Source organism: Anas acuta, chromosome 24 (genome assembly GCF_963932015.1).
Source record: "Anas acuta chromosome 24, bAnaAcu1.1, whole genome shotgun sequence".
NCBI classification, from domain to species: domain Eukaryota; kingdom Metazoa; phylum Chordata; class Aves; order Anseriformes; family Anatidae; genus Anas; species Anas acuta.
Window position 1 is genome coordinate 6,077,851 of NC_089002.1, and position 25,483 is coordinate 6,103,333.

Sequence of the window (25,483 nt, forward strand, 5' to 3'; positions counted from 1 at the left end):
AGCCGCAGGATTTCCTCTGTAAATTAAACTTCCACGAGATAAGAAAACCAAACACCAGCCGGGGCGCAGCAAGCAGCTTCACGGAGGGGCAGGGGTGGCAGTGCCCCCCAGGTCTGGGGCGCAGGGGTGGCTGCGCTGCCGGCCCCCTCCCTCCGGTGGCGCAGAAAGCCCAGCGAGCACCATTTGCATTTCCTGCCTCAAAAGTGAACAAAGCTGAGCTCAGCAGCTCCCTCCCACCCCCGCCCCGTGCCTTCGAAGCGCAGCGGAAACTGCGAGGGGCTGAGGAGATGGAAACACTGCTGCTTTATCTCACCGTGCTTCCAGGCGCACACGTCCCATCTTTCTTCTTCAGTGAGAAATGTGATGGTTGCACCACCAAATCTCGCATAGCGCAGCCGTCCCACTACCTTGTGGCTCCTTACTGGGCTCTGAGGTGCTGTAAGGCTGCGCAAAACAGGCCCTGAATCTCATTGTCAGCCCAGTAACGAATGTTTCATTATTATTTAGCCAGCAGCACGCTCAGTTTAAGTTCCCTTTCACTGTAGAATAAGCACATCGCAATTTCTCCAGCGCCAGCCCAACTTAGAGGCAAACTCCTGATGTTCTGAGACTCAGAGCCTGTGTGCTCAGGCTAGTGTTTAAAAACTATTTATTTCCCTAAAAATCAGGGCAGCAATTGTGGCAATGAGTGATCAGGAAAGCCAAATTTTCCACTTTATTGAGAGATCTGTGCGCATTTCGCTGCGAATAGGCAGTAAGGAAAAACGAATCCTGTTTTTTTCCCAAGCAGCCTCTCCGAGTTAATCGCAGAACAAAAGAGGCCTCGACTGCTGCCATACATCATGGAAAGGGCTGGATCCAAATACAAATGAATTAAAAATAAAGAGATACAAACAGTGCTTCCTTCCTGCAGAGCCCCCCGCGGCCGCTGGCCGCTGCCCAGCTCCGGGCTGCATCCAGCCCCGCCGCCCGGCCGCCGAGGTGCCGGGAGCCACCGAGGCGCCGGGGGCTTTGTGCCCACGCAGGAGCAGCCCCCGGGAAAGGCGTTGGTTTTGGCAGCTCCCCTGGTCAAATACACGCCGGCAGCCTTTCCTTCCTCCCAGGCACCTCCGTCTGTGTCTGTCCTTCACTCGCTGTGGTGAGTCGACGGCCCCTTCCCGCTGCGAGCCGCACCTTGGCACGTCACGAAGGCCTCGATCCCCGAGCAGACCCCCTTGTGGTGGGGGTCCGGGGGTCCTGGGCAGCCCAATCTCATGGCCACCCCGGCACCATGACATGTGCCCATGTCATGGAGCAATCGGCTCCAAAATCTGTCCAAAAGCAGCAGGGGGTCACTGCTTCCACCTGCGACAGGCCTGCTGTGGCTGCAGGACCAGGCCCCGCTGCTTGCTGCACCCATGGGTGTCCAGAGCCGATCCTTCCAAGCCACCGGGGCTGCTCTGGGCTCACCAGGCATAAATGGCCGTACTATAAATAAAACTTTGGCTTGATTAGAGAACTTAAGGCAGGAAAAAAGCACTTACAAGCTATACAAGGAACACATGAACTCCCCCCACCACCACCACCCGTGAGTAGTTGTGCTGCTGCTGAATGAGTCCCTGAGTGCCAGCCTGTGACCGAGTCATGCTTCATAAATAAACCTCACAAAGGTATTCCCTGTCCCGGAGCACTCACCCTGTGCACTAGGGCAGGTGAGAAGCCAGTCCTGGGGAAGGGGAGGGCAGGATGTGGCACGGCCGGGGGCGGCCGAGGGGGAGCCGAGCTCTGCACCTCTCGTGCTGCTGCCGCTGCGCTCAGGTCTGCTGCAGCGCGGGGCCGCGACTCGCTGCGTGCTCAGCGGAAACACAGCAAGAGGTGTGCAGAAAATCGCTGGGCCAAGCTCACCAGCAAAACAGAATTTTGCAGATTTTTCATCCAGTCCCAAACCCAAGAAAATAAATTAAAAAAAAAAAGCTGCTTTGGCTTAAGCCAGGCTGGGTTTTTTGGTGCTGCGGCCAACAAACTTCACCCATTCGTACTGATCACCAGGTGGAGCGGGTGGCTGCAGCAGCTGGGCAGGCTGGAAGCTGTGACTGCAGCCACCAGGAGCAGCAAAATGTCTGTGTACAAGCTGGGAAAGTGGACGAGGGCAGAGGGGAGGCAGAAACAGAGCGGCCTGGTGCGGGTCTGCTCGCTGGGGCAGAAGCCATTGAGAAGGTGTCAGAGCGAGCATCTCCCTGGGGGCAGGGGGGAGCCGAGCATCAGCAGCACGAACAGGACCTCGGGATAAAGGACAGAGGTGGAGACGAAAGGAAAAAATGAGGAAGCAACTGTGGGAGACAGGCCGGAATAGGAAGCAAAAGCAGAGCAGAAACCTGCTGGAGGAGGCAGGCGAGTCCCTGGGCGCCATCGCTGCGGGGCCGCCCGTTCCTCCTCGGTCTCCTCGCCGTGTGCTTTACAATGCACCTGAGGCAGGGCAGAGGAGGGCTGGGGACACGGTGCTGTCACCTGCCGGACCCACCGGCACCTGGCAGCAGGCACAGGCTGCACCCCTCTGCTACGGGCCCCGCACGCACCCGCAGCACCCAGCAGCTGCAGGAGGAGCGCTGGCACAGGCACCCTGCGGGGCCAGACCAAACCCAGAGCCCAGAAGGGAGGCAGCTGCGGGCGGGGGCCGGATGGGAAGGTGAAATCCGGTCAAGTACGCGCAGAGTTTGGAGAGGCTGAAAATAATTGTCTGGCTTGAACTGCAGCCAGGGTAATGGAGCCAGCGCTGCTCTTCGGAAAGTGTTGATGGGGTTTTAAATGACAAGAAATGGCCGTGCCTTCAGTTTCTTTGCTGGATCGAAGAGCCTATATCTTCAATACTTTGACTAAGTTTTGGATTTTTGCTCTGGGAGACAAGAGGCAAGCATGTACTGTTCAAAAACGAGCAAATGCCAGTAAATCCCTGCTTAATCCATGCATACAGCTTGTTTCTGGAGGGCTTTTTACAGTGCGGTTGCAGTCTCGATGTGCACCTTAATACTCATGCTGAGATGCAGTCAAAACCAAGAACCATTCGGTGACCCCATAACCAGCGCATTTATTGACTGTGGTTGGTGTTCGAGCCGCACGTTTCGGGCAGGGTCCATTCAGCCCCTGCTGGAGCTGAACCGTAAGGAGAAGCTGCTGAATTTCATCTCCTCGCCTGCTCTCAGGCACCAGCCACAGCAAAATAATTCCCTGGGGGTCAGAAGTAAGAGCTGGGGAGAGGGCTCAGGCCCTTGGCTTCTGGCCCCGGTGTTTCCCCCTCATTCTGCTTCCCGCAGTCTTGCCAGGCTTAGATGCAAAATTATCAGCAGAACGGTTTATAAAATGTCAAAACAGTTCCTATCATGTCAGCTGGGCGATTTGTATAAATAATGCCTCTTTAAAGAATCTTCTGCCGGCTCGAACCTCCCTTTCATCTCTCTGTGATTTATTTTACGTTATTTTAATGGGATTTTAAAACAATCTCTAACGAAGAGAGCGAACGGAAAGTTCTGTCTGGCGAGGACGCGTGCGGCACGGCGCGGGGACTGCTGAGCCCGGGCAGGATCGCGTGTTTGCTGCCACCTGTCAGGTGTATGATAACAGTGACACTTTTACAGAGAAATTGAGAGTAATTTCCTCTAATGGTATAAAGGAGACGACTGCTCAAAACTGTTCTTGCTCGACGGGTGAAGTCTGTGCATCGCTGCGCAACAAGTCGGAGAAATCACCTCTGGGAACGAAATATTTCAAAAAGTTGTATTTATTTCCTGAGGATTGCAAAACAGCTTGAAAGAGCAGAAGGAGTCGCCTCAGTTGTGTTTGTTCTGCAAAATAAACAGGCTGTCACCACGCCAGACATCCTCAGATGAGTATGGACAAATTCTGATTCTCTTTTCTGGCTGTTCTTTGGCACCTATTTCCTACAGAGTGCATTTATTTAAAAAAAAAAAAAAAAAGAAAAAAAGAAAAGAAAGAAAAAAAGAGAGAGAGAGAGAGAGAGAAACCCCATGTATTTTCCATAAAAAGCAGTCTGCAGTGAGGAGTTTTCCAGATCTGATTCTCTACTGACAATTTTCTTTTGATAGTGGTTGAAACCATTTTTGGAACAAAATCTGGATTCTAGGAGTAATGAATTTTCTTTCAGTAAGGCTGTGTGCAGACCGGGGGAAGCATTTCCCCCAGCTTTTCCCATCTGTGAGAGATACTGACTGCATTTCTCCACCATAACTGCTGTGTACCCAGGGGGCAGGTGGAACAAGGCCCCAGGGGGAATTTTCGGCAGTGTCTGGGGAGCAGGACATCGCTGCTCCTGTCCAGCTCCCTGCAGCCTACAGAGCCCCGGCAAGGTCCGATTCCCCATCCTCTCCTCAAGGACAGGGAAACTGAGGCACGGAGCAGTGACATGACTTGTCCTCAGGCACTAATGCCAGGCTCTGGAATCTCGTTTCAGCTCATTATTCACCCAGCCACAATCACTCTCTGTTAAACCAGATGTGACCCTGCTTCACATTCACATCCTCTCTCTGCTTTGCTTTCACTTCCTTTAAAGGCAAGGAACAGCCAGGAGGGGCATCCGTCTCCAGTCTCTGGGTCTCAATTTATCATCTTTTCTTTATTTTTTTTTCCTTTTTCCTTTTTTTTTCTTTTTTTTTTTTCTTTCCAGGTAAACATTAAATTTCAGAGTCCCAGAAAAAAATCCCCCCACCTTTCCCAGCCCAGGGGTGGGTGCTGTGCTCAGGGACGCGGCCACGTCCCCACCGCGTGCGCACAGAGCGTGGCCATGGGTGAGAGGTCACCGTGCCATAGCCAAACCCCTGCTGGGCCCTGGCACAGGGCTCGGGGCTGGACTGGTATCAGGGGTCCTCCCTGCATGCCCAGCCCAAGTGTCACACATGCTGGGGACAGCACGCTGACAGCCGGGGTAATGCCAGGAAACCCAGGACTTTTCCCATTTCAGAGCTGAGGTCTGCAGCTGAAAGCCCTGGCTGATGAGGAGCAGGTACCACTCTCTGGGTGTCCGGTGCTAGATGTGGCTTTGGGGACCAGGGGGCACGTGTCCCCTAGCAGAGGGATGGAGAGGGATGGCTGCACCCCTCCTGCGAGGCAGAAGGATGTGAGAGGCAGGCAGGTAACACTGGGTGTCCCTCATGTCCAGGGTGCCCGGGCAGTGCTGCCTGCCAGGAGGCTGCTTTCTGTCCCTGCAAGTGTTCTACATCCCTGCCAGAACAAAGGCGGACTGTTGCTGCTGTTGAGTCACACGATAAGATCATTGTTATGGGATATATATTTTTTTTGCACGTGTATCACTTAGAAATATATATATTTTTTTCTATAAAATCTGTTCTCTCCTCCACCCCCAATGTGAAAAGAGAATCTGTGCTCAGAGCCCTGCTGAGATTGCAGATAGACCATTCCCTTCCTGATCCTTATCTCACCAGGATGTAGGAGGATCCTCGGGGAATAGCTGGAAGCCTTTCGCTGGAGCCATCCAAGAAACAGCAAGCTGACTACAGCCTTTAAATGGCAAATCCATCAAGCTCTCGGGGACCAGGACCCGAAGTGTTTAACCCCGCTGAACTACGACACCCCTGGACTGTGCCACCCTGGATCGCTCCCCAGTGCCCACCCTGGCACCAGCATGTGCGCTGTGCAGAGCTCGGAGCGCTGCAGGCACCAGGGAGCCGGCTAAATAGCAGGATCTAAAAATACACCTTTGAATCCTAATCTCGAACAAAGCCTTAAATTGCTGGCTCACAAACTTATTCCAGCTGCAGCCCGCTTACAGGCGGGTGATTTGGAGCGGCAGTAAATCCCCGGCTGAGTTCCTCGCCCCAACTCTGCGGGAGCTCAGCCTGCGCCCTGCATCCTGCACCCACACCCTGCACCGCAAGGCCGGCTGGATTGGGACTTCAAGGTGCTGGGGAAACAAAGAGGGGGCAATGAATGAATCCTGCACCTCTGTGCAGCCAGGCCAAACATTTCTTACGCACAGCTCCTCCTGCCGCCAGCTTCATCATCGCATGCAAAAAGGCCTGCTTCAAATCACAACTATTTTTATGAAACACAATATGCCGTGTTTGGCAGCAAAGGGGTCCAAATACTCCAAGCACATCAGCAGAAGGATTATACCCCACGGCAGGATATATTTATATGTACACACAGTCTAGACATCAGCAGAGGGCTGTCAGCCCTGCTGTACAGAGCTTTGCTGCCGGAGCTCAGCCGTGCGCTTCTCCAAGCCAGCAGCAGTGAGCTGTCATCCTTTGCACAGCCCAGCCCCTCGGCAGCCCCACAGCTCGTGCCCATGGGAGCACAATTTGGGGCAGAAGTGAATGAGGGAGACTGCGGGTCGGTGGCTGGGGTCGGACACGTGCAAGGAAATGGTGAGATGGGGATGAAGAGGTGGCTTCCACGCCACAGCACTCCCCGACCCAGCACTGGAGCCAGCCCCATTTGGCTCCTCTGTTTGGGGAGTGTTTAATCACTTTGCAAGCTGTACAAACCTCCAGCCCCGCGTTTCCTGGTGCGGGGGCTGCAGGGGGGCAGCGGGAGAGGAGCCGAGAGCCTGCGGGGCCGCAGCACCCGGGGCTGGGCAGGGCGCTCGGTGCTCGCGTGGGGCCACGGCAGGGACTCGTCCTCCCTTAGTGACAGAGGAGTTGCAACAGCCTGGCAACCTGGTTGCTTTGTGTTTAGGACAGGAAACAGATGCTGCCTGGTGGAGGAAGCATCTGAAGAAAATAAGCACGCCTTGTGCCTCCCTGGCAGAGACGCGGTGGGAACAGGGGGTGCGCGGGGCGGAAACGCCCCGGTCCGGCCCCGGTTGGGGCAGGTGCAGTTCAGCTGCATTTGACGGCATCGTCCTTGGCCAAATTAGATGGGATGGGAAATCCCAAAGGGATTTTTCCCTCTGGATTTGTTTATGTTCCCTTAGAAGCGCAGGGGCTGGTGCTCACCATGCGTGTGCTCTCGCCTCGCTCCGCTGACCGAAGGTCCCCCGGCTCGGCTGTGCCTCCCTGGGGGATGCGCTGGGGGGGGAAGGAGCAGATCTGTGCTCTGCCTCCTGCTGTGGGACTGCACAGAACACTCCTGGCCTTTTGCTTTGGGGTTCGGAATTCAACACAGTTATTCAGCGTGATCACTGAACAGGCAGCGGCGCTGCCGATCTCCCCGCTGCACAAAGCATCCCACAGCTCCCCAGAGTGCACCTCAAACAGCTGCACAGCCCTGCAAAGGCTCAGTTTGCTGCTGTGCCCAGCACGCTGCCCTATCCCCTCACAGCCCCTGCTGGGAACAAACAAGTCACGGGGAAAAGGAGAAAGTTCTGAGGGCAAGGAAAGCCCAGGTTAGTTATGTACCTGTAGGGAACGTGACAGCTCGCTAATCTCACCGTAACGCCTGCAGAAGCCTCTTGTGCAGCCCGGCCTGAGGGTCCTGAGATGATGAAGCTTTTCTCACCCCGCCTACGGCCTGGGAAATGTGGGCTCCGTGTGTCTCGCAGGCTGGGCGTGCAGCTAGACACAGCCATGCAGACAGCACGGGCACCGGCTTACGGGCGTTTTCTGCAACACGTCTCCAGTCCTTGGCTGCTGGAAGGACAGACAGAAGGGCAGACAACAGCCTGCGTGCTGCTGGGACGAACAGGGTTACCTGGTTTTAGGCAGGGATGGAAAGCTAATGCCTTCTAAGAAAAAGGTGTAAAAAGATCTACTGCTGTTAACATTTACGGGCTGCTCTAAGCCAAACTTCATAAAGGCTGCTCATTTTCCTTCCTGCTCAGCTTTCCACAAGCAGGGGCTGCTGCCCCGTGGAGCTGGGTCGTGGTATTTTCAGGCTGTGCAACCCCCGCTAAGCCCCCACCTGAGGCTGGGTCCTCATTTTGTTGTTCTGCTTTTTGTGCAACCAGAAGTCTGGCAGCCAGGAGCTGGCTTCTTGTTACGTCCTACACTACCCCGGCATTTACAGGGTCGTTTGCTCTGTGGCATCATGCCAGAGCATTTCTTTGTAGCCTCACCAATTTGAGAGACACTTTCCATAAATAGATCTCAAAAGACGAAGCAAATACTTTTAAAGGAAGAACTGTTAGCAGGGTGCAAAAGGTTAACGCCAGCTCTCCTGCCAACCTGCTGGATTCAACCGCAGCGCGCTGCAGGAGCTTGACAGAGGGTTACAGCAGACAAAAGGGTGGATTTGGGTATTTTGGGGACAGTTCAGGATCAGCAGTTCCTGCTCTCCCCGGCTGTAGCTGATTGTGTCTGTTTGGGGGCTGTCAGCACCTTGTGCTGTATCTCAGGGTCAGCCTGAAGGTCCCCAGAGGTGCCTCCTGCCCCAGGACATGTCTCACCCCGGAGATGGAGGGACCCCAGCCCCAGCACTGCTGACACGGAGCGCAGGGAGCCACGGGAAGGCAGGAGCATCGTGCTCCAGCCTGGGAACCTTGGGCACCACCTGGCAGGACTCGCAGGATCCCCCAGAAACCACTCACCTGGCACCATGCTTTTTATTAACAGAGCAAAGCATCTATAAACATGAACAGGATCAATTCTTTATCCACACCTGTTGAGCTACCACTCTTTTCCAAACCTCGAAACCCTTTTGCTTCAGAAATGCAAAGGTTTTTTTTTTGTTTGTTTGTTTGTTTTTTTTTAAATTAATTAGGATTCTGAACTAATCACCTCACTGCTCAGTTAGCTTAACAGCAAAATGCAAGCACAATTACAGTTCCAGAAGGCAGAAGCTGATAAATACACCCCGGTGCCTGTGCCACATCCCCTTGCTTGCTGCTCCCCGGCCGTTTCGGTCGCACGCAGCCCGGACACAGCCCCGGCGCAGCACTTGCTCAGATCACGCTCACTCCCGTTTGCTCTGCCGTGTGCTCTGCACTAGAAATGACCAACTCTGAGTTCTGGAACAGAAAGTAAGTCCTCAGAATGAAAGTGCATGTTTCTTTGAACTTCTGTATCTTGAAGGCATAGACAGCGGGGTTCATGGCGGAGTTGGCGTGCGACAGCAGGATGCTCAGGTACACCAGGCTCCGTGGGATGGTGCAGGAGGGGCAGAAGTGCAAAACGCAGTTCAGGATGCCCAGAGGCAGCCAAGACACCGCGAAGAGGAAGAGAAGGAGGGCCATGTATTTGGCTGTTTTGTACGCCTTCGGATAAACCGTTCCTCCATCTGGAAGCCTTGCTGAGTTTTGGCTTAATTTTGTCCGCATTATGTGAAAAATCTTGGCGTAGAGGGTACACATGATAAGCGAGGGGAGGAGGATCCAGGTGAAGAAGCTGAAGTACACCACGTAATCCTTTCTCATCACAGCCAGAAAGTGGCACTCGATGTAGCTGGAGCCACCCGTGTGCTGGTTCCACCCCATCAGGGGGACCAGCCCCACCAGCACAGACAGGAGCCAGCAGAGTCCCAGAATCACACAGACTCTTTTCTTTGTGATGGTTGCCTTGTACCTGGGTGAGTAGGAAGCAGGAGTTACATGGGATTCTTCAGAAAAAAAGGAACTACAACATTCATGAGTTTGTGCTTTTAAGCACTCCTTTCTGGTTGGCCTAATTAGGGTTAAGCACAGTGCTGTGCAGCCGGTCCTTAGCAGCTTCTGATATTCAAAATGCATTTTGAAACGACAGAGGAACGTCCACATGACCAGCGATCCTTTGTAAATGAGAACCCCAAGCCCCTTCCTCACCTACACCACTTCATTTTCACTCATCTCAGCAGAGCTGCGTGGCTGCCTCCCAGGGCAATGCCTAAAACCCACCACCTCAGCCAGACCTCAGGCACATACACATTTCTCAGAAACCCTTTCCTAACTCTCCATAGCTGAAGATTTATTTTCAGGCACTGCCAAATTCCCAGGAGTGCCCAGCCCGCTGCTGTTCCATTGCCTGCACTCCGGGAACATCTGCACTTGCACGAGTAGCTCTGGAGGAATGAAGGTGCTGAGAAAAGCCCTGCAATGCTGCAAGCAAGGGAGAAGGAAAACACCCAGGAGGACAGAAATAGGGAAAAAGATGCTGAGATGGGACCTTTGCTGAGGCTCACCTGGTAGGCAGCTTCACTCGCAGGTACCGGTCGATGGTGATGGCCAGGAGAGACATGATCGAGGCGTGGGGGAAGATCATCAACAGGCAGCATATGAACAAGCAGGAGTAGAAGTGCATGACAACTCCTAGGATCACCGTGACGGCCAGCGGTATGACAAGGATCCCCACAGCAATGTCAGTGAGTGCCAGGGAAACGATGTAGAAGAAGGTGGTCTTCTGAAGAGCCGGGTTCAGCTTCACTGCCCAGATCACCAAGGCATTGCCCACCACCGCACATATCCCAATAACAACCTCCACCATGATATAGATCACATCCAGGCTGTCTAATGTCATCGTGGACATCCGAGACTGTGTCCACACTGAAGAAAATGATGTGGTCAACTGTCCTTTTTTGGCTGTTTTTTTTTTTTTTTTCTCTCTCTCTTTTTTTTTTTTTCCACCCACTCCCCACAGCTAGGTGAAAACCCAGCTCCTCTCTGATCTGCCCTGTATTAAGTCCCTCGGTCAGAACTTTGCCCTGTCTGAAGTGCGTACAAAACTCACCGTTTCAGGATGCGCAGACCAAACTGTTCATAAAGAAGCATATATCATGTCTTTCATCTCAATTTCTGGCAGCTTTCTTTCTGTCTTCCTGAGGCTTTCGCACATTTACGCGTGCTCCTCTGGAAGGGTCAAGGTAAAACAGTGGCATCATCACAATATTAACAAACCACAGGTGCTACTTCTGCATATAATTCTGCTCGTCTGTTTTAACCACTAACAGAACCTCCCTTCCCCACGTGGGCTCGATGGGTGAATTAACCAAAGCACAGCTACACCCTGCTGCAGTCAGTGTGCTCCTGTCTCTACGTTTCTCTAAAGCTTGCTCATTCTCTATTGCCTGCTGCGTAGGTGGAGCATCAGAGAAAATAGGGCCAAGGGATCTCGGCTGATCTAGACCATTCCTCTGCCACAAAGAAGGCACTGGGAGGGCAAATAGGAAGTCTGGATTTGGGGCGAGTGAAGGCAAATGGAAAGGTAAATGTCTTTCTTTGACCCGGTCACACAAGATGCTCCCCTGAGGCCCCATGCAGAGCTGGTTTTTTCTCAGCTGTTCATAGCAGGCACCAGAGGTGAGTGGCCCTCGTTAAGGTCCCTATAGCTCTGACATCAGCATCGCAACAGGCACCCAGCCACAACGAATGCCACAAGGGGTAGGTGACAAAGAAAGAAAATTAGCAGCTGAAGTTAGAAGGGGAAATGCACCAGTGCAGGAAGTGGGGAACTTTGCCCAAACACCCCCAGCAGCCAGGAGGACACAGACTTTTCCCACACCTGCTCGAAACTGCAGCATCAGCTGCCTGCCCCTGCTCAGGGACTTCTCAGAGAAGCAGCTCACTGGGCTTGCAAAACCCAGCACACATCCCAACTACAACCTCACACACACCTCTGCTGGCATTCATCTCCTGCACCCAGGGCTACCCCGTGTCCGGTTTTCTTAGAAAACCAACACCTCCCAGTTTGCTTGCAGACCTGGGCTGCCCATGGGTGGGTTCTTCACCATTTCCCCAGCAGCAATTTCAGCAGAATGGCTCCCAGTCGGGGGGCACCAAGTCTGTACGTGGGTTTCAGGGAAGCAGAATTCGGCCAACCCTCTTCAGGGCAGAGAAAGAAGTGTCATTTATTTCTGTCTCTGTCTTCTCCCAGGGTTAATTTCACTTCCCCAGTCTCAGTTCTGCCAGAAGGCTGGGTGGCAGAGATGGGAGGACGCTGTGTCTGGGAAACAGCGTGTTTTCCCCATCTTCCACTCTTATATGGGGCCCTGCTGCACCAACACGGCGCCACACCGCCTCATCACCCACCTGCTGCTGGCTTGTTCTTGGAGTGCACTCACTGCCACCTGCCCGAGATGGGTTATCCTGGGGCTCAGGCTGTCCCCAGCTCGTGTTTGCTCCTCCTTGGCTCTGTCTCGAGGGGTCCGCAGCTCCCACCACGTCTGCAATCACTGCTTTCCCACACTCCCCCCGCTTCCCATCACATCCCACACCTTGCCTTCGTTCCTCTGCACTCCATAAACTAACCCTGGCCTTTCTTTCACTCTTTCATTGCGAGGAGGCCTCTCCATACCTGTTGCTCTAAAGACGGGGCAGAGCAGGGGAAAGCATGCCCCTCTGAACGTGGCAAGGATGAACATGGAGTGCTGGCACTTCCACTGAAAAAACGTCACTGGCATTACAGCGACGATCTTGTCACACTGGGAAAGGTCTGAGTAAGGGAACTCAGTCATCTTGGGGCCTTAACTGATCTAATATACCCTGAATTAAGTAACTATTGGAATTTAGCTTAATGCCCTTCTACAGTCCCCCAAACAGCCTCATTTCCTACAGTGACTACAGAGAGATTATCTAAGCTGATAAGTGGCAGCTTTGCACGGTCAATTCTGGTTACAGCTCTCCCACTTCTAAACCCGTGGCTAGGAAGAGGAAGCAGTTCAATTATTTGTTTGCAGGTTGCTGGTAAGCAGTCTTGAGAGAACTTTTCATTTTTTTCCTTTTCAAAGTAGCTTTCCAAAGTACTTTACAGCTAGCAGGCTGCCGAAGGGGTACTGTGAGCATCAGGAGACGTGTCCAAAGGGGAAAATCTTTCCTGGATGCTGAGATATCTGCAGCCTCGTGGAATGGAAAGAGCTGAGTTGCTGCCCAAGTGCTGAGGATGTGAAATTCTGGGGGTTTGCCCGCCGGAACGTCACTGGAAGAAGCGAGCGGTAGGCACCGTGGGCAGACCCTGCGGGAGGCCACTGGTGCCCATGTCCACCCTCTGCAGCTCGAGCCAGGGCAGGAACGACCCCAGCAACGCGCTGACCAACACCAGCCAGGTGCTGAGCCAGGTGCTGGGCAGCATGGATGCCATTTACATCGGGGCCGAGTGCCTGGTGGCTTTGCTCGCTGCTTTGGGTAACATCCTGGTCATCTGGGTGGTGAAACTGAACTCGGCCTTTCAGAACACGACCATGTACTTCATCGTCTCCCTGGCGCTGGCTGATATCGCCGTGGGGGTCCTCGTCATCCCCCTGGCCATCGTGGTGAGCCTGAAGGTCAGCATTGACTTCTACTCCTGCCTGTTCATGTGCTGCCTGATCGTGATTTTCACTAACGCATCCATCCTCTCCCTCCTGGCCATCGCGGTCGACAGGTACCTGCGCGTGAAGCTGCCCATCAGGTGAGTGCTGCCTGTCCCGGGCACCTCCTCTCACCCGCTCCATCCCACACCCAGCCCCTACCCCTTTCCGAACACGTTTTTACTGTAGATGCATGCTTGTGGATAGAGAAAGCAGCTGTCCCTACCCGCATGGGGCAGGACCCCCGCTCAGCAGTTAATGCAGCACAGGCAGACCCCAAGGGGGTCCATGCAACACGGGGAGCTTGGTGCTGTTGCCGGTCAGAATTCAGCCACAGGCTGAGTCCATGGTCAAACAGTTCACTTCTTCGGGTGTTTTGTAATTGTGCAGAATGCTGAAAGTACTGTAAATTTCTTTGGGTTTCTGAGGATAGTCTCCTAAATACAGTTTCTTGTACTGTTGGCTGAATATACAAAAGAAGTAACAAAGGCTTATGAAGGGCTGATTTAAGAAGTCTTTCACTTTCTATATTTGAAGGGAAAAAGCATGTAAGCTAGAGATGTAAATCATAATTTCAAGCATGAAAAAGGCCATATTTCTGTGGGGAAAGGACCTACAAGAGTGAAAAAGCAGTTTGGTCTTACAAATATTACAAACCAAATACAGAGAGTAAGAGGCATCCAAAAAAGTTGAGAAATGATAGGACTGCTAGTAGTGGAAATATATATTATATACTATATATATAAAATAAATAAATATGTATGGAAATAACCAGGCAAGAGGAACCCTAAGATCTTAATGAAACAAGAAATAAGATAGCTGAAAACTGATAGAATTATAAAGAGGGGAAGTTAAGCACAGTACGTCTTGTTCAAGTGCTGCAAAGTAACTGTTACAAATGAAGAGCAAAGGCTTATCTCAAGATAAGGTTTTCCCTCCAAGAAAAGGAACTCAGTCCTGCAGTTTGTCATAATGAACTTGTAGTATTTGAACACGAGTTCTTGAAACCACCCTTAACTATTTTAAGCACTTCTGTTTAACATGAGCTGGGTTTTCTTCCTCAACAGATATAAAATAATCACTACAGAAAGAAGAATTTGGTGGGCACTGGGTTTGTGCTGGTCTCTCTCCCTGCTGGCAGGATTAATCCCCATGTTTGGATGGAACAGGCAAAAAGAAAGGAACACTGACTCTCAAACATGCGAATTTGTCTCTGTGATGAGGATGGATTACATGGTATATTTTGGGTTTGTGACATGGACCCTTGTCCCTCTGACCATCATGTGTGGTCTGTATGTTGAAATCTTTTACATCATCAGGATGAAGCTAAGCCAAGGTGTAAGCAACGTGAGAGGGGCAGGAACATTTTATGGACAGGAGTTCAAGACAGCCAAATCTCTAGCACTTGTTCTCTTCCTGTTTGCAGTATCCTGGTTGCCTCTGTGCATTATAAACTGCATCTTCTATTTTTACCCTGAATGTAATATCCCCAAGCACTGGATTTACCTGGGAATCTTGCTGTCCCATGCCAATTCTGCCATGAACCCCATTGTCTACGCTTGCAGGATAAAAAAGTTCAAAACCACTTACCTTTTAATTTTAAGGACCTATATCCTATGCAAAAAAAGCCCAACAACACCAGACCCAGTCCTTACAGAACAAACACCTCAATAGTCATAAATATAGAATGAATGTTGGCTCATCAGTGTATACCAGACCATTGATAAAATGCTTTAAAAAACCCATGGGAATTTTACCTACAGTCTTACACAAACTGTTTTATGATAAGGGCAAACCCCTTCTACTCTATCTGATGTACATTTGACATTAAGCCTAAAAGGATCATCCACAATCTTCTGCATTATTATACCCCAGCAAATTCTGCTTGACTGTAGCTGTACACCAAGCCCAGACCTTCCAGACAAGAATCTTCATTTAAGAGCACCTTCTAGTTTTTACTTATTGGCTTGAGCATTATTTGTCAGACCAGTGGCCCAAAGCACTGTTAACAAGGCAGATTTTTTCCTCCTAGTTCCCTAAGTCAAATTTATTGCCAGCTGGTAAACACAATTATTGTTAATTTCTAGTTTTAAATCTTTTTGTCCAGTTACAGGCCCTTTACTTGCACACAACCACACTTGCCCCCGACGTTTTGTTCCAGCAGCATGTGTTCAATAAGGCTATAGCACCTTGTGCAACACCTCCACCTGTGGATGAAAAACTGCATCACGAAACTATCCTCACTGTGGGTCCCACTGCTGACCGTCTCAGCTGAAAGGACAGAAGCTGAACTACCTTTGGTGACTCTTCTTTGGGGGAAGATCCTGTCATGGGAGTCTTTCATTATTTGGAAATCAAGACAGTGCTCCCAGAAGCCGGAAAAATGGACCTCAGACACGGGGCACCAGGCAGGAGCTGGTGCAAGAGCACACTTAAGCTATTGAGTGATGGGAGCATGCCAGGGGGAAGTAGCTGACAAAAAAAAATAAACTAATGATATCTTTAGGTTATTCCCTCCTCCCCCAGCTCCCTTACCAAGGATAGAATCAACTATTCCTATACCATCAAGTCTGCATTTTCCTAATTTGTTACTGAAAAGCATCCATTTTGGCGATTTTCCTGCACAGCATATTCCCATGATCTGTTCTCCCTACCACCAGAAACTGTTTTCTTAACACCTGACATAAATGCAGTTTGTTGCAAATCTCCTTTGCAAACCAGTTGCTCTGAACAGTTTCTTTTTGCAGCCTGTTACAGATCTGAAGATTTACTCTGAACTGAATCCGAAGGTGTATGTAAATATGTCTATATACGTATTTATTGTATAATTTCAAAATACAGAAGAGACTTCAGACAAATTTTGTCCATTTTTTTCTCCTGCAAGGGTTGGCTGGGTCTACTGAAAATAGGATAAATGTTTTTTGTTGTTGGTAACACAGTAGCTCGCAATGCAGGCATGTTGTCACTGACGACTCTTACCTCCTTTGTCTTCTGTACAACTAGATGATAAATTCAAGTCTGGTCAACTTGTGCTGCTGTCACTGTGCCACATTTTCATGAAGGACAATAAATATTATATGGATTTAATGTGAACTCAACCTGCTCTTCTCCCTGACAACCTAAAAAAAAGCCTGCACGAAATCCCTGCACTGCTTTGGTACAAGTCCTGCCTGGGACAGCTCAGAAATTGCAGTAAATATTACACCATAGTCTGCACAGCCTGCTTTTAGGGAACATGGGTCAGGCTGAAAATAGATCTTTGGAGACAAGGCTATTTTTTTTTTTTTTATCTATCTTTAAATACTAAAAGTGGTCTTTAAAAAAAATAATAATAAAAAAGCAATGCACCATTCTGTGTTACTTGGTTCAGTAAGCTGAAAGGAAAAACGTTGGTGTCTGTTCCTCTAGCTAAAATCAGACATCTCGGTTTATATCTGATGTAATCCTTGTCACAGACCAGAAGTGCCCTGTTACACAGTTTCACTCTATTAATAAACAAGCCAGTGAAGGAAGTACAGAAGTACATCAGAATTTTGCTACACAATCTCTCTTTATCGGTAGATGGAACCGATTGCTTTCAGCAGAAAGAGAGGCCCCAAACAAGCAGCAGAAAGCTACGAATAGTGCAAGGCCAACTTCACTCCTGCATTTCTTACAAAGTGCAAAACCAGGGAACATCCCAGGCACCGCAGACGGAGAAGGAGAAAGCCCAGAGGGCTGGGAGCAGGGAAACCCACGGGAGGAAGGCAGGCGAGCATCCCCGGGGGATCCCAGCTGGCAGAGGGGGGAGCAAACAAAAAAAAATAAATAAATAAAATCCCTGCAGGTCGGGGAGCCCCGAGCTCGGGCTCCTGCTGCCCCCCAGCGGCACGGCCCCGCCGCACGGAGCCTGCCCGAGCCCGGGGACGCGCTCCCCGCATGTCAGAAGTGAACCAAGGGGGAAGCGGGCATTTGTGTTATCACTCCTTAGTCCGGTTATTAGCTAATCAGAGCAGCTGGCAGTGCAAAAGGCAAGAAAAATGCTCTGGTCAGTGACTGAGCAAAGAAATAAGGGCTCAGACGTGAACTGATGCAGAGAAACATTCCCATTTTTTAGTTCTCTTCGGCCATTCAAAGCAGCAGCCAAAACACACGGAAACTTCACAAGTTTCTTTACAACCCTACAGAAAATTTAGAAATTTCACAACTCTACAAGGAGCCACTGAGATGTCTACAGGTGAGGAAGCTCAGTGCAAAAAGCAATCTGTCTACAGCCGTTGGCAAGGAGGCAGGAACAGGAGACGTTGTTTTCCCCTCACAGCCATAAAATCAGCAGACGTCACAGATGTCAGTGTTGTCATTGCGTAGAGCTCTACAGGCCTTGATGCAATGCTGGTGGCAGCGTTTGATGTGCAGGAAGCGCAGAGGTCTTCGTTCCACCAGAAATTTCATCATCACACAGGCCTCACTTTTGGCCTGGGCTGGATGACCACAGTGGCGTAGGAAACCTCATCCTGGGGACGTGAAAAAATTTACAAATATTGGTGAAAGTGCAAGTGTTACATTTCAGCACAGATTTCTTTTCTTTTTTTTTTTTTTTTTTTTAAATTTGTCCTCAATGCTACGGTCCGTGGTCGGTCACAGCCTGCCCCTGCATGTGGGAAAGCCACCAAGTGTGGTGCTGGATCAGGGTGATGAGCCCAGCTCGGGATCCTGGATTGGGTCTCAGCATTTGGGGCTTCCAGAGAATTGACATCACGAAGGAGAACTGCAGAAACGCTTGCCCCTTAAGAAGATTTTCTCCTGAGCTCCCTAATTAGTGCTTTGGTTGAACTTGAGTCCCTGGAATACATGTGGAGTGCATGACAGAGAAGGGTTAGCTTTCCTCCTCCTGCCTAGGCACCTAAGTGGCTCCCAGAACTACTACAAACAGCCTCCAATGCACAGGATGAATCCCTTTTCCTTAGTCTTAGTCCTCTAATACTTGAGTCTGCAAGAGCAAACCTCTTCTCTCTCCCAAAATTAGCATTTACAACTCTATCAGGAACTTAAAGTCTGCATAAAATAATAGGAATAATAGTTTTGACCTTTACCTGGACGTTTTTAGCAGATTCCTCGCGTGGTACCTGGGAGGGAGCTTGCTCTTGTAAATTTTCCTGGGATCTCTTACGCTCTGGAAAGGAGAATAAAAGTCTCTGCTGCCTGTCCTGTGCTTGGAGAGAGCAGCACGAGGCGCATGAGCCAGGCATCAGAGTGACCCCAGGGTGCACAGCTCAAATGTGGCTGGTAAGGTGGGGAAGGGAGGGCAGGGGAAGAAGGAATGCTGTGGATTGGGATCAGCTGGGTGATCAGAAGGGCGACTTATTCTCAACACCTTTCTCTAGTTACTTATTTAAAAGATAGCAAATTCTTAGTCCATGCTCCCTGTGACAATCATCGTTTTAAAGGCAAAACAACAGAATCCCTGCTCTTTCTCAGAACTTAGGATGTTTTAATTACAGGACTGAGGAACAATTAGCACCCAGTGAATTAGTCTGTCCTGGGTGCAGGACAGTTCATTTCTCTCTTCCTCTTCTGGTGCAGGGGCACTGAGGTTTCTCTGGTTGTCATTTTGAGCACAGAAAGAGGAATCACCTGTGATGCCCTGCCCGTTAGCTCCACAGTTCCTTCCTCACAGCCCTTGTCTGTGCTCAGGTTAATTTTTCTGTGGAAATAGCTCTTGGGATGATTAACAGTTACTGCCAGGAGCAGTGGTTCATCAAAACTTGAATGAACTATACAAGGGGACACAATCCAAACCTGTTTCTAAAGGGACGCTGATACAGAAGTTGCTTTAAAGCTCTCCTGCTTGAAGAAGCAGCCTGAAGAGCATGGAAACCTAGCACCACCCATATTCAGATGTAGAGCACGACACATTAACCACTTCCCTGCTGCCAGGGCTGAATCATCAGGATGCTGTCGTTTCCTCTACGGTGTCACTTACTTTTCATCAGGAGGTAGATGACTGCGAAAACTGTAACAGTTGACAGGATCCCAGAGACAAAGGCTAAGGCTAAGTAGAGTATGTCACGGCTGCCGATGCACAGAAAACAGTGTCAGAATCACCAGTTTTTAAGGAAGTGTTAAAGAATCATTCTCAGATTCTACAAAGCTTATATCTCATTTATGCCAAGTCCCATGAGATTAAAAGGTGTGTATCTGCAGTAAGTACCACTACGAGTTAAATATCTAGAGCCCAGACTAGAAAAATTCTAAGCAAACTTGTAAGACCCTGAGACATAAATTGCATTACATCCAACTCCCCCCTTGCAGGAGAGGTTTGCAGTTTCAGGGAACTTGGAGCTTAAAGTCAGGAAATAAAAGTGAAGCATTTACTTATCAAAGAAGGATTTGCCTTCTGAATCTTGTAAGGCAGCAGTGGAGGTATATACAGTGGTATGTACAGTGACAGTAGTGGGAATGGGTGCTGGTGTAACTGGAACTGTGTACGAAAAAAAAGTTTTAAAAATGTGTTAATATTTCCTGTACAATTACAAGCAACAAATACAATGTAGAAGCGTGTGCCTACTCAGGAATTACTGACATATAATGCAAATAAATATTCTAAGTATAATATTTACTTATCAGAGGGCCGAAATTGAAAATACTATGTAGAAAAAAACTATTCACATTATTACTGTTCCATGGCAGTCTTTGGGAGTAATGCAATTCTTTCCCAAATGCATGCATCTGCAAGGCTGTCCACACAACAGCCATTTCCAAGTCAATAAAATGTCAATTTAGTCCAGAATGCTGGATCTAAGAAAACTCCTTTAATAAAGAAAATACCTGGTTTTACTTTTGAGGAATAACCTCCTCCCATTCTCTCCAAACACTAACGAACAGCAAGAGAAGCTAAAGAGAGAGAAAAAACTTTGTTTATACATATGCACACACACACACACACAAAACAAACCTGACATCCTCATCTATTGCACAGACTTTATTAATAGTCCTTATCAGTGTTTCAGGCATCTTGCACAAAGTGGCACAAAGCCAAGCAAGCAACCTGGAGATTACTCGGCACGAATCCTACTTCCCAACGTCTTCCAATGCAGGAGTTCACACTTGCTCACTACACTTTGATGAACGAGCCGTCTTCTCTAAACAGGCTGGAGTGTATTTCATGTTAAACTAAAAAAGCTCCCACAGCATTATTTTTGCAGCAGCTAGAACGCAGTGAACTCCATGAAAATTTCCACAATCAGACAAAATTGATAAAATATCCCTTTAAGTTTTTCCTTTCTCAAGGTTTTTTCAACAAAGTAAGAATTAAAATATTCTTCTAAAATTTGGGGGCTGCAAGCTTAAAGACGGAAATAGCAGTCTCTACTAGGAAAGCCTTGCCCTATTTCTCATCGTGTGGCTTGCAAACTGCACGTTGTGAATAACATCCATGTATTGCTGGCAACATGAAAGCAAACCCTGTTCTCTGTTGCTGTCACCTTTTCTTACTACACACCCACCGTATGCCCACATTCCGTAAGTAAAACCTCCATGTATCCTGTACCAAGTCTAAAAGCGCATTGTGCTAGCAGCAATAGAAATATTGACGGCAAGTGATACAGCTCCACCTTACCTCACGCCTTACAAAGATCCCGAAGCTTTAGCACCACTTGCACCACAGTACTTGCTTCGTGAAAAGAATCTATGCCAAACTAGCAAAAACTTGAGTGTCATTCAAATTTACGGTTGCACCAGTGAGGAAGTTGAGCAACTTCATTTTTTTTTTTTTTTTCCCAAGCAGGAAACAATATGAAAGACACCTTTTATTTTCAAGAAGTGTTGAACTGAAGAAAAAATCACCTTTAGCTTAAATTAGCTTGCTTTTGCCTTTAGGAGTATGCTACCTCTAAATAATATCACGTTGGTTTGTTTGTTTGTTTTTTGCTGATGTGTTGTATTGAAAGGGAAAAACTGAAGAAAGTTCTGGTATTTTATTAACCCCACTTAAAACATTTCCTTACTGTAGTAACAATCTATATTAAAAAAGGTGCATCAGCACATTCTAGTCTGTTTACTTAAGTTTATTTCTGAATAAATCACTTTCCAATGTAGAAAGGATGAGATTATACATAGGTACGTGCTCTGCTTAGACACAGATTAGACATATACCACCACCCCTGGGCAAAAAAAACTTTCCTGGAAAATTAAAATCTTACACTATATATTATTATAATAACCAAAGTATTTTCCTTGTTATACATAATAAAGAGAACAACTTTTTTTCCTATGAAATTTCAGGATAAAATCTTCTAGAGACAACTTATCCATTCACTGTTTTAATCTTTATACTGGTTAATGGAATGGAAGCTAAGTTTTAGAGTAGCTTCTGATACGCTTCCTGCCAGCCACATCCTCTTTTCCATAGAACAGGAAGGTACTTGTGTCATTACTTAATGCTTTGTTACATGTTTTGTGGTTTGTTTACAAAAAGAAAACATGAATTCCACCCATCTCCAAGCCTTGGACAGTTCAGACGAGGTGAATGGGAGCACTAACAGCCATTTTGATTTTAAAACTCGTTAACAGTTATGGAAAATAACTGTAGGGCATTATCATGGGTGATTCGAAACCAAAAACTGATGAGTGTATTAGCACCACAGCAGCCAAATTCTGCATCTCCATCAGGACCATACAGAACCATACAGGAACCATGCGGAGCTGCACAAATTGTGGTCGAAAGTAACCCGCCACTACAATCTCATTTCAGTGGTTTGTTTACATTACTGATCAAGCTACTACAAAGACAAAAAGGAAATCACCGTTACTACTGGCAGTCAAAGACAGGAAAGTTTTTTGTGGGTTTGTTTTAATGACATTTTAGAATCATAGAGTTTCCAACAAAAAGTCAGAAGACATGTCAGTGCAATCAGCTGCTACAGGGTTACACTGCCACCTGTGCACTCTTTGATAACGCTTTCAGGTCCGAAATGCACTTTGCAATACTCTCCTTCTGCTGCAAAAAGAAAAGAAAAAAGCTTTCAGGAGAACGACTTTTTGAAGGACAATTAAACAAGCAAAAGAGGTATTCTAATGCATTTTAGATTTTCTCTTTAGACACACAAAATGAGTTTCAGATTAAAAAGGGATATTGCTACAGCTCATGAAAGCACATTCAGATTCCAGTAATGATGTGCATTAGAGCACCTACAAGCAGAACTAAGAGAATGATTTGTTGTTAACGGGTTCATTCCTTAGAAGAAAGGACATCCAGAGATCATCTGTAGATCTTAAGCTTCCATGGTCTTACACGGAGAATTTTAGAAGTAAATTCCCTGACCTGTTCGCTACATTTTATCACAAGCTGAGCTCTATGGTGCAAGAACAAATACCACAAATGTCTAGCTCAGTTCACCAGCAACCTGAGCGTCTTTTATCTGATGTCTGGGCTTGTTGGCTTTTAGACAACAGTAGGAACGCACTGCAGCCATGCTTGGAAGTCACCCAGGGATGATCTAGCATTTTCTGACTAAAGACAGAAGTACTGTACAGCACCTATGTTTATAGTCTAGAACATAAAACAGACAAAAAAACAACAAAAAAAGTACCTGTTGAGGTGTGATGCTCTGAACAACGTTCTTCTCCACCCACTGAATCATATGATCTTGTTCTTTTTGATGCTTTAGATTCTGCATGGCCACTTGATAGTCCAGCCTTTTCTTTACTTCATTGTACACTGTTAATAATCTCTCTCGGTAATTGGCTTCCAGCAGCATCGCAATGTTATTCTAGGCACAGAAGACGAAATCAATGGATTAACACTCGGCAAAAATACAGAACAGCAGAGCACAGTTTCACAGAGTCATCAGATCAGGTAGTGGAACTGCCCCTGTCTGCAACACAGAGCTTGGAAGTGATTTGTTGTTACTTGTTAACAGTCCAAGAGGCACCTGGATTTTATCGTGGAGGCAGCAGTTAGAAGTGAACAGTAGAGCTGAAACTGCATACCCGCTTAGCATCGAAGAGGTAACTGCGGCCTTCAGCTCTCCATTGCTCCTTTTTCTCCTGCTCAATAGCAGCCTCGAGATCTTTAATTGAATTATTTTTAATATCTGTAACTTTAGCAATTTTCTCCTGGAAGAAGAAACAAAAAAATATGCTTCAGAATAAAAGTAAGATGCAAAGAAAACAAGTGATTTGCAACTATCTTCTGATGTTTTGCATTATAAATTGAGAAATGTCTGCATCAGGATGGACTGTGTCAGGTTTGAGATTAAAGGATAACAAGACAGAAGAATTAGTGTTCACAATTAACAACACTTAAAAAAAAATAATTACATTAAATATTTGTTCTTGAATAAGGTGGTATTCTTTCTCTTTTTTTGGAAGGCCCATATAACAACATAGACAGAAGATCTAAAACATACCTTAAACATATGAAGATACTGGGCTCAGATTTTATTACAGCCAGGACATATTTAAGCAGGTTAATTAGAAGTTTTTAGATACTGCAAAGTTGGATTATGACTTCTTTTTTTTTTTACCTCATTAAGTTTGTCAGCAAAAGCTGCTACATCAGCCCCATATTTTTTAATGCCGTAAATGATGACCGACAATATGCAGGCAGCTGCAACTGTCTCATGGTTAACTACATAGATTTCCTTAGAGAGAAAGTAAAGCAGGAGTCCAGTTCCCAACATGTAAGGCCCTAAAGAAAAAAATAAAGCAGCATTATTTGAACAAAATGTGAAGTGGCTTACTGAAGTCAAACACATAAAATGTAAATAGTTTAAGATCAGGAAATATTCTCTTGTACCATGACCAAGAGCAGAAACACACAATCATAGAATATCCCATGTTGGAAGGGACCCACAAGGATCATCAGTTCTACCTCGTGGTTCTGCACAGGACCACCTAAAAATCAGACCATGTCTGACAGAAAGCTGTCCAAACACTTCCTGACTTTTCACTTGGTCTCCTTTGGATGCTCTCTAATAGCTTTATGTTTTTCTGACATTGTGGCACCCAGAACCGCACACAGCATTCCCACAGAAACCCAACACCACTGAGAGGGAGGTTGCAGGAAGGTGCTCACCACAAGAGCAAAGCAAGTCGCACCTTCTACAGGACCTGCAGCCTCTGCTCATTCAAAAACATCTATGTTTACTGGCTTTGAGGGCCGGCCATCATTCAATCTTTCTGCAAGATCAAGCTCATGACATAATTTTAGCACTTCTTTAAAGCACAGGTGCTGAAGTTTAAAGTCAAGAAGCGCTGTGCTGGCTCATTCTTCGCAATCCTTTTCTACATATACAAAAGTGTCTGGTGCAGGCCATTGAGTTGACCGGGCTTTTCTAAGGCACTTTAATCTGAGAACTACCACACAGGTTTTCAGGTTATTATAACTCTCAACTCACATCTAAAGAACAAAACTCAAAGATTCCGAGCCCCTTAAGGAATTGAAGTTGCAGAATCAATATTTAACAGAACACAAAAATTCTTCCTCTCCTCCCAGGGTAAAACACCGTGCTGTGAACACATCCAGGATATTCACCAATGAAAATCCTGTGTTCGCCTTGGTACCTTACTTTTTTACCAGCCACAGCTGTGGACACAACTAAATAAGTGCAACCAAATGCACACTGATAAGACACACACGCGTGTATTAACCTGTGACTCCTGTTTTAGGATAAAGGAACTGGAAGAACTCCTCAGGGATCAAGCCATGCCGTACTTCTCCTCCCTTCTCAGGCAAAGGAGGCACCGGAGCCGAACGCTGCTGACTGGTGTGAATCGGCCTCACAACATGCAGCACGCTATAAATAACAACAGCTCCTGTTAAGCTTCTTACTTTACAAGAACCACCGCGAAACGCATTTCCAGTTACAAAGCCAGACACAACCGAGCTACGTTTGCTTTGGGGAAGGGTCTCAGGATCGAGACAACCCCCTGCGGCCCCTCGCGGCCTTTGCCCTTCCCTACCCTTGCGGCCTTGCTTACAGACACAGGGACAGAACCGCGCTGCGCTGCCTCAACCCAGGCGGCGACCCCAGACCCCAGCCCCGTGCTGGGCCGCCCCCAGCCCCCGGTACTCACCCCACGGAGGCGGCAGGCCGCAGGCTCCTCAGCAGGGCTGGGGCTGCAGGAGGAGAAAGGAGAGCGTTCATCAGCACACGGGAACCCCCCTAGACACAATTTATCCCTCTGTTACCCCCCGTTAACCCCTCACTCACCGGCGCTGAGGACGAGGCGGGACAACATGGCGCCGGGCCGACGACCGCTCCGTCCCGGTGACCGGCGGCCGCCTCAGCCCCCAAGATGGCGGCGCGGAGCTCTCGCGATACCGAGGCGGGTTCCTCTCGCGAGAGGAAGCGGCGGCGGC

General features: G+C 48.3%; 4 protein-coding genes across 5 annotated transcripts; 1 reads left to right on the plus strand and 3 right to left on the minus strand.

The window, feature by feature from the left end:
* Positions 1-8,087: 8,087 nt before the first annotated feature.
* LOC137843988 (adenosine receptor A3-like) lies at positions 8,088-11,162 on the minus strand. 2 transcript variants are annotated; one of them, XM_068659855.1, is made up of 3 exons: positions 10,587-11,162; positions 10,042-10,402; positions 8,088-9,449 (listed from the first exon to the last, which is right to left on the minus strand). In XM_068659855.1, the coding sequence occupies exons 2-3, from the start codon at positions 10,383-10,385 to the stop codon at positions 8,831-8,833; spliced, it is 963 nt and encodes a 320-aa protein (XP_068515956.1). In that variant the 5' UTR covers positions 10,386-10,402; positions 10,587-11,162; the 3' UTR covers positions 8,088-8,830. The 2 variants fall into 2 exon arrangements, with proteins under 2 accessions (XP_068515956.1, XP_068515955.1); XM_068659854.1 differs by having other exon boundaries at positions 10,042-11,162.
* A 1,334-nt stretch (positions 11,163-12,496) lies between these two features.
* On the plus strand, positions 12,497-15,587 carry ADORA3 (adenosine A3 receptor). Its single transcript, XM_068659852.1, has 2 exons — positions 12,497-13,241; positions 14,208-15,587. The coding sequence occupies exons 1-2, from the start codon at positions 12,829-12,831 to the stop codon at positions 14,812-14,814; spliced, it is 1,020 nt and encodes a 339-aa protein (XP_068515953.1). The 5' UTR covers positions 12,497-12,828; the 3' UTR covers positions 14,815-15,587.
* A 343-nt stretch (positions 15,588-15,930) lies between these two features.
* Positions 15,931-21,020, minus strand: LOC137843991 (transmembrane protein C1orf162 homolog). Its single transcript, XM_068659859.1, has 6 exons — positions 20,738-21,020; positions 19,948-20,013; positions 19,495-19,600; positions 19,103-19,191; positions 18,213-18,292; positions 15,931-17,633 (listed from the first exon to the last, which is right to left on the minus strand). Exons 2-6 carry the CDS (start codon positions 19,979-19,981, stop codon positions 17,574-17,576), a joined length of 369 nt encoding a protein of 122 aa, XP_068515960.1. The 5' UTR covers positions 19,982-20,013; positions 20,738-21,020; the 3' UTR covers positions 15,931-17,573.
* A 150-nt stretch (positions 21,021-21,170) lies between these two features.
* On the minus strand, positions 21,171-25,479 carry ATP5PB (ATP synthase peripheral stalk-membrane subunit b). Its single transcript, XM_068659856.1, has 7 exons — positions 25,335-25,479; positions 25,198-25,240; positions 24,772-24,917; positions 23,646-23,809; positions 23,110-23,235; positions 22,710-22,889; positions 21,171-22,117 (listed from the first exon to the last, which is right to left on the minus strand). Exons 1-7 carry the CDS (start codon positions 25,360-25,362, stop codon positions 22,046-22,048), a joined length of 759 nt encoding a protein of 252 aa, XP_068515957.1. The 5' UTR covers positions 25,363-25,479; the 3' UTR covers positions 21,171-22,045.
* Positions 25,480-25,483: the final 4 nt, after the last annotated feature.

Bases quoted from the DNA above. Each gene is read 5' to 3' on its own strand.
- LOC137843988 (XM_068659855.1), bottom strand. From the start codon at position 10,385: ATGTCCACGATGACATTAGACAGCCTGGATGTGATCTATATCATGGTG. The intron at 9,450-10,041 runs GTGAGCCTCAGC...CTACTCACCCAG, and splicing joins CGAGTGAAGCTGCCTACCAG to GTACAAGGCAACCATCACAA.
- ADORA3 (XM_068659852.1), top strand. From the start codon at position 12,829: ATGTCCACCCTCTGCAGCTCGAGCCAGGGCAGGAACGACCCCAGCAAC. The intron at 13,242-14,207 runs GTGAGTGCTGCC...CTTCCTCAACAG, and splicing joins CGCGTGAAGCTGCCCATCAG to ATATAAAATAATCACTACAG.
- LOC137843991 (XM_068659859.1), bottom strand. From the start codon at position 19,981: ATGGGAGGAGGTTATTCCTCAAAAGTAAAACCAG. The intron at 19,192-19,494 runs GTAAATGCTTCA...GTGCATCGGCAG, and splicing joins GGCAAATCCTTCTTTGATAA to CCGTGACATACTCTACTTAG. The intron at 18,293-19,102 runs GTAAGTGACACC...TCTCCTTTCCAG, and splicing joins CATCTACCTCCTGATGAAAA to AGCGTAAGAGATCCCAGGAA.
- ATP5PB (XM_068659856.1), bottom strand. From the start codon at position 25,362: ATGTTGTCCCGCCTCGTCCTCAGCGCCG. The intron at 24,918-25,197 runs GTGAGTACCGGG...TGTTATTTATAG, and splicing joins CGGCCTGCCGCCTCCGTGGG to CGTGCTGCATGTTGTGAGGC. The intron at 23,236-23,645 runs GTAAAAAAAAAA...TTCTTCTTCCAG, and splicing joins TTGCTGACAAACTTAATGAG to GAGAAAATTGCTAAAGTTAC.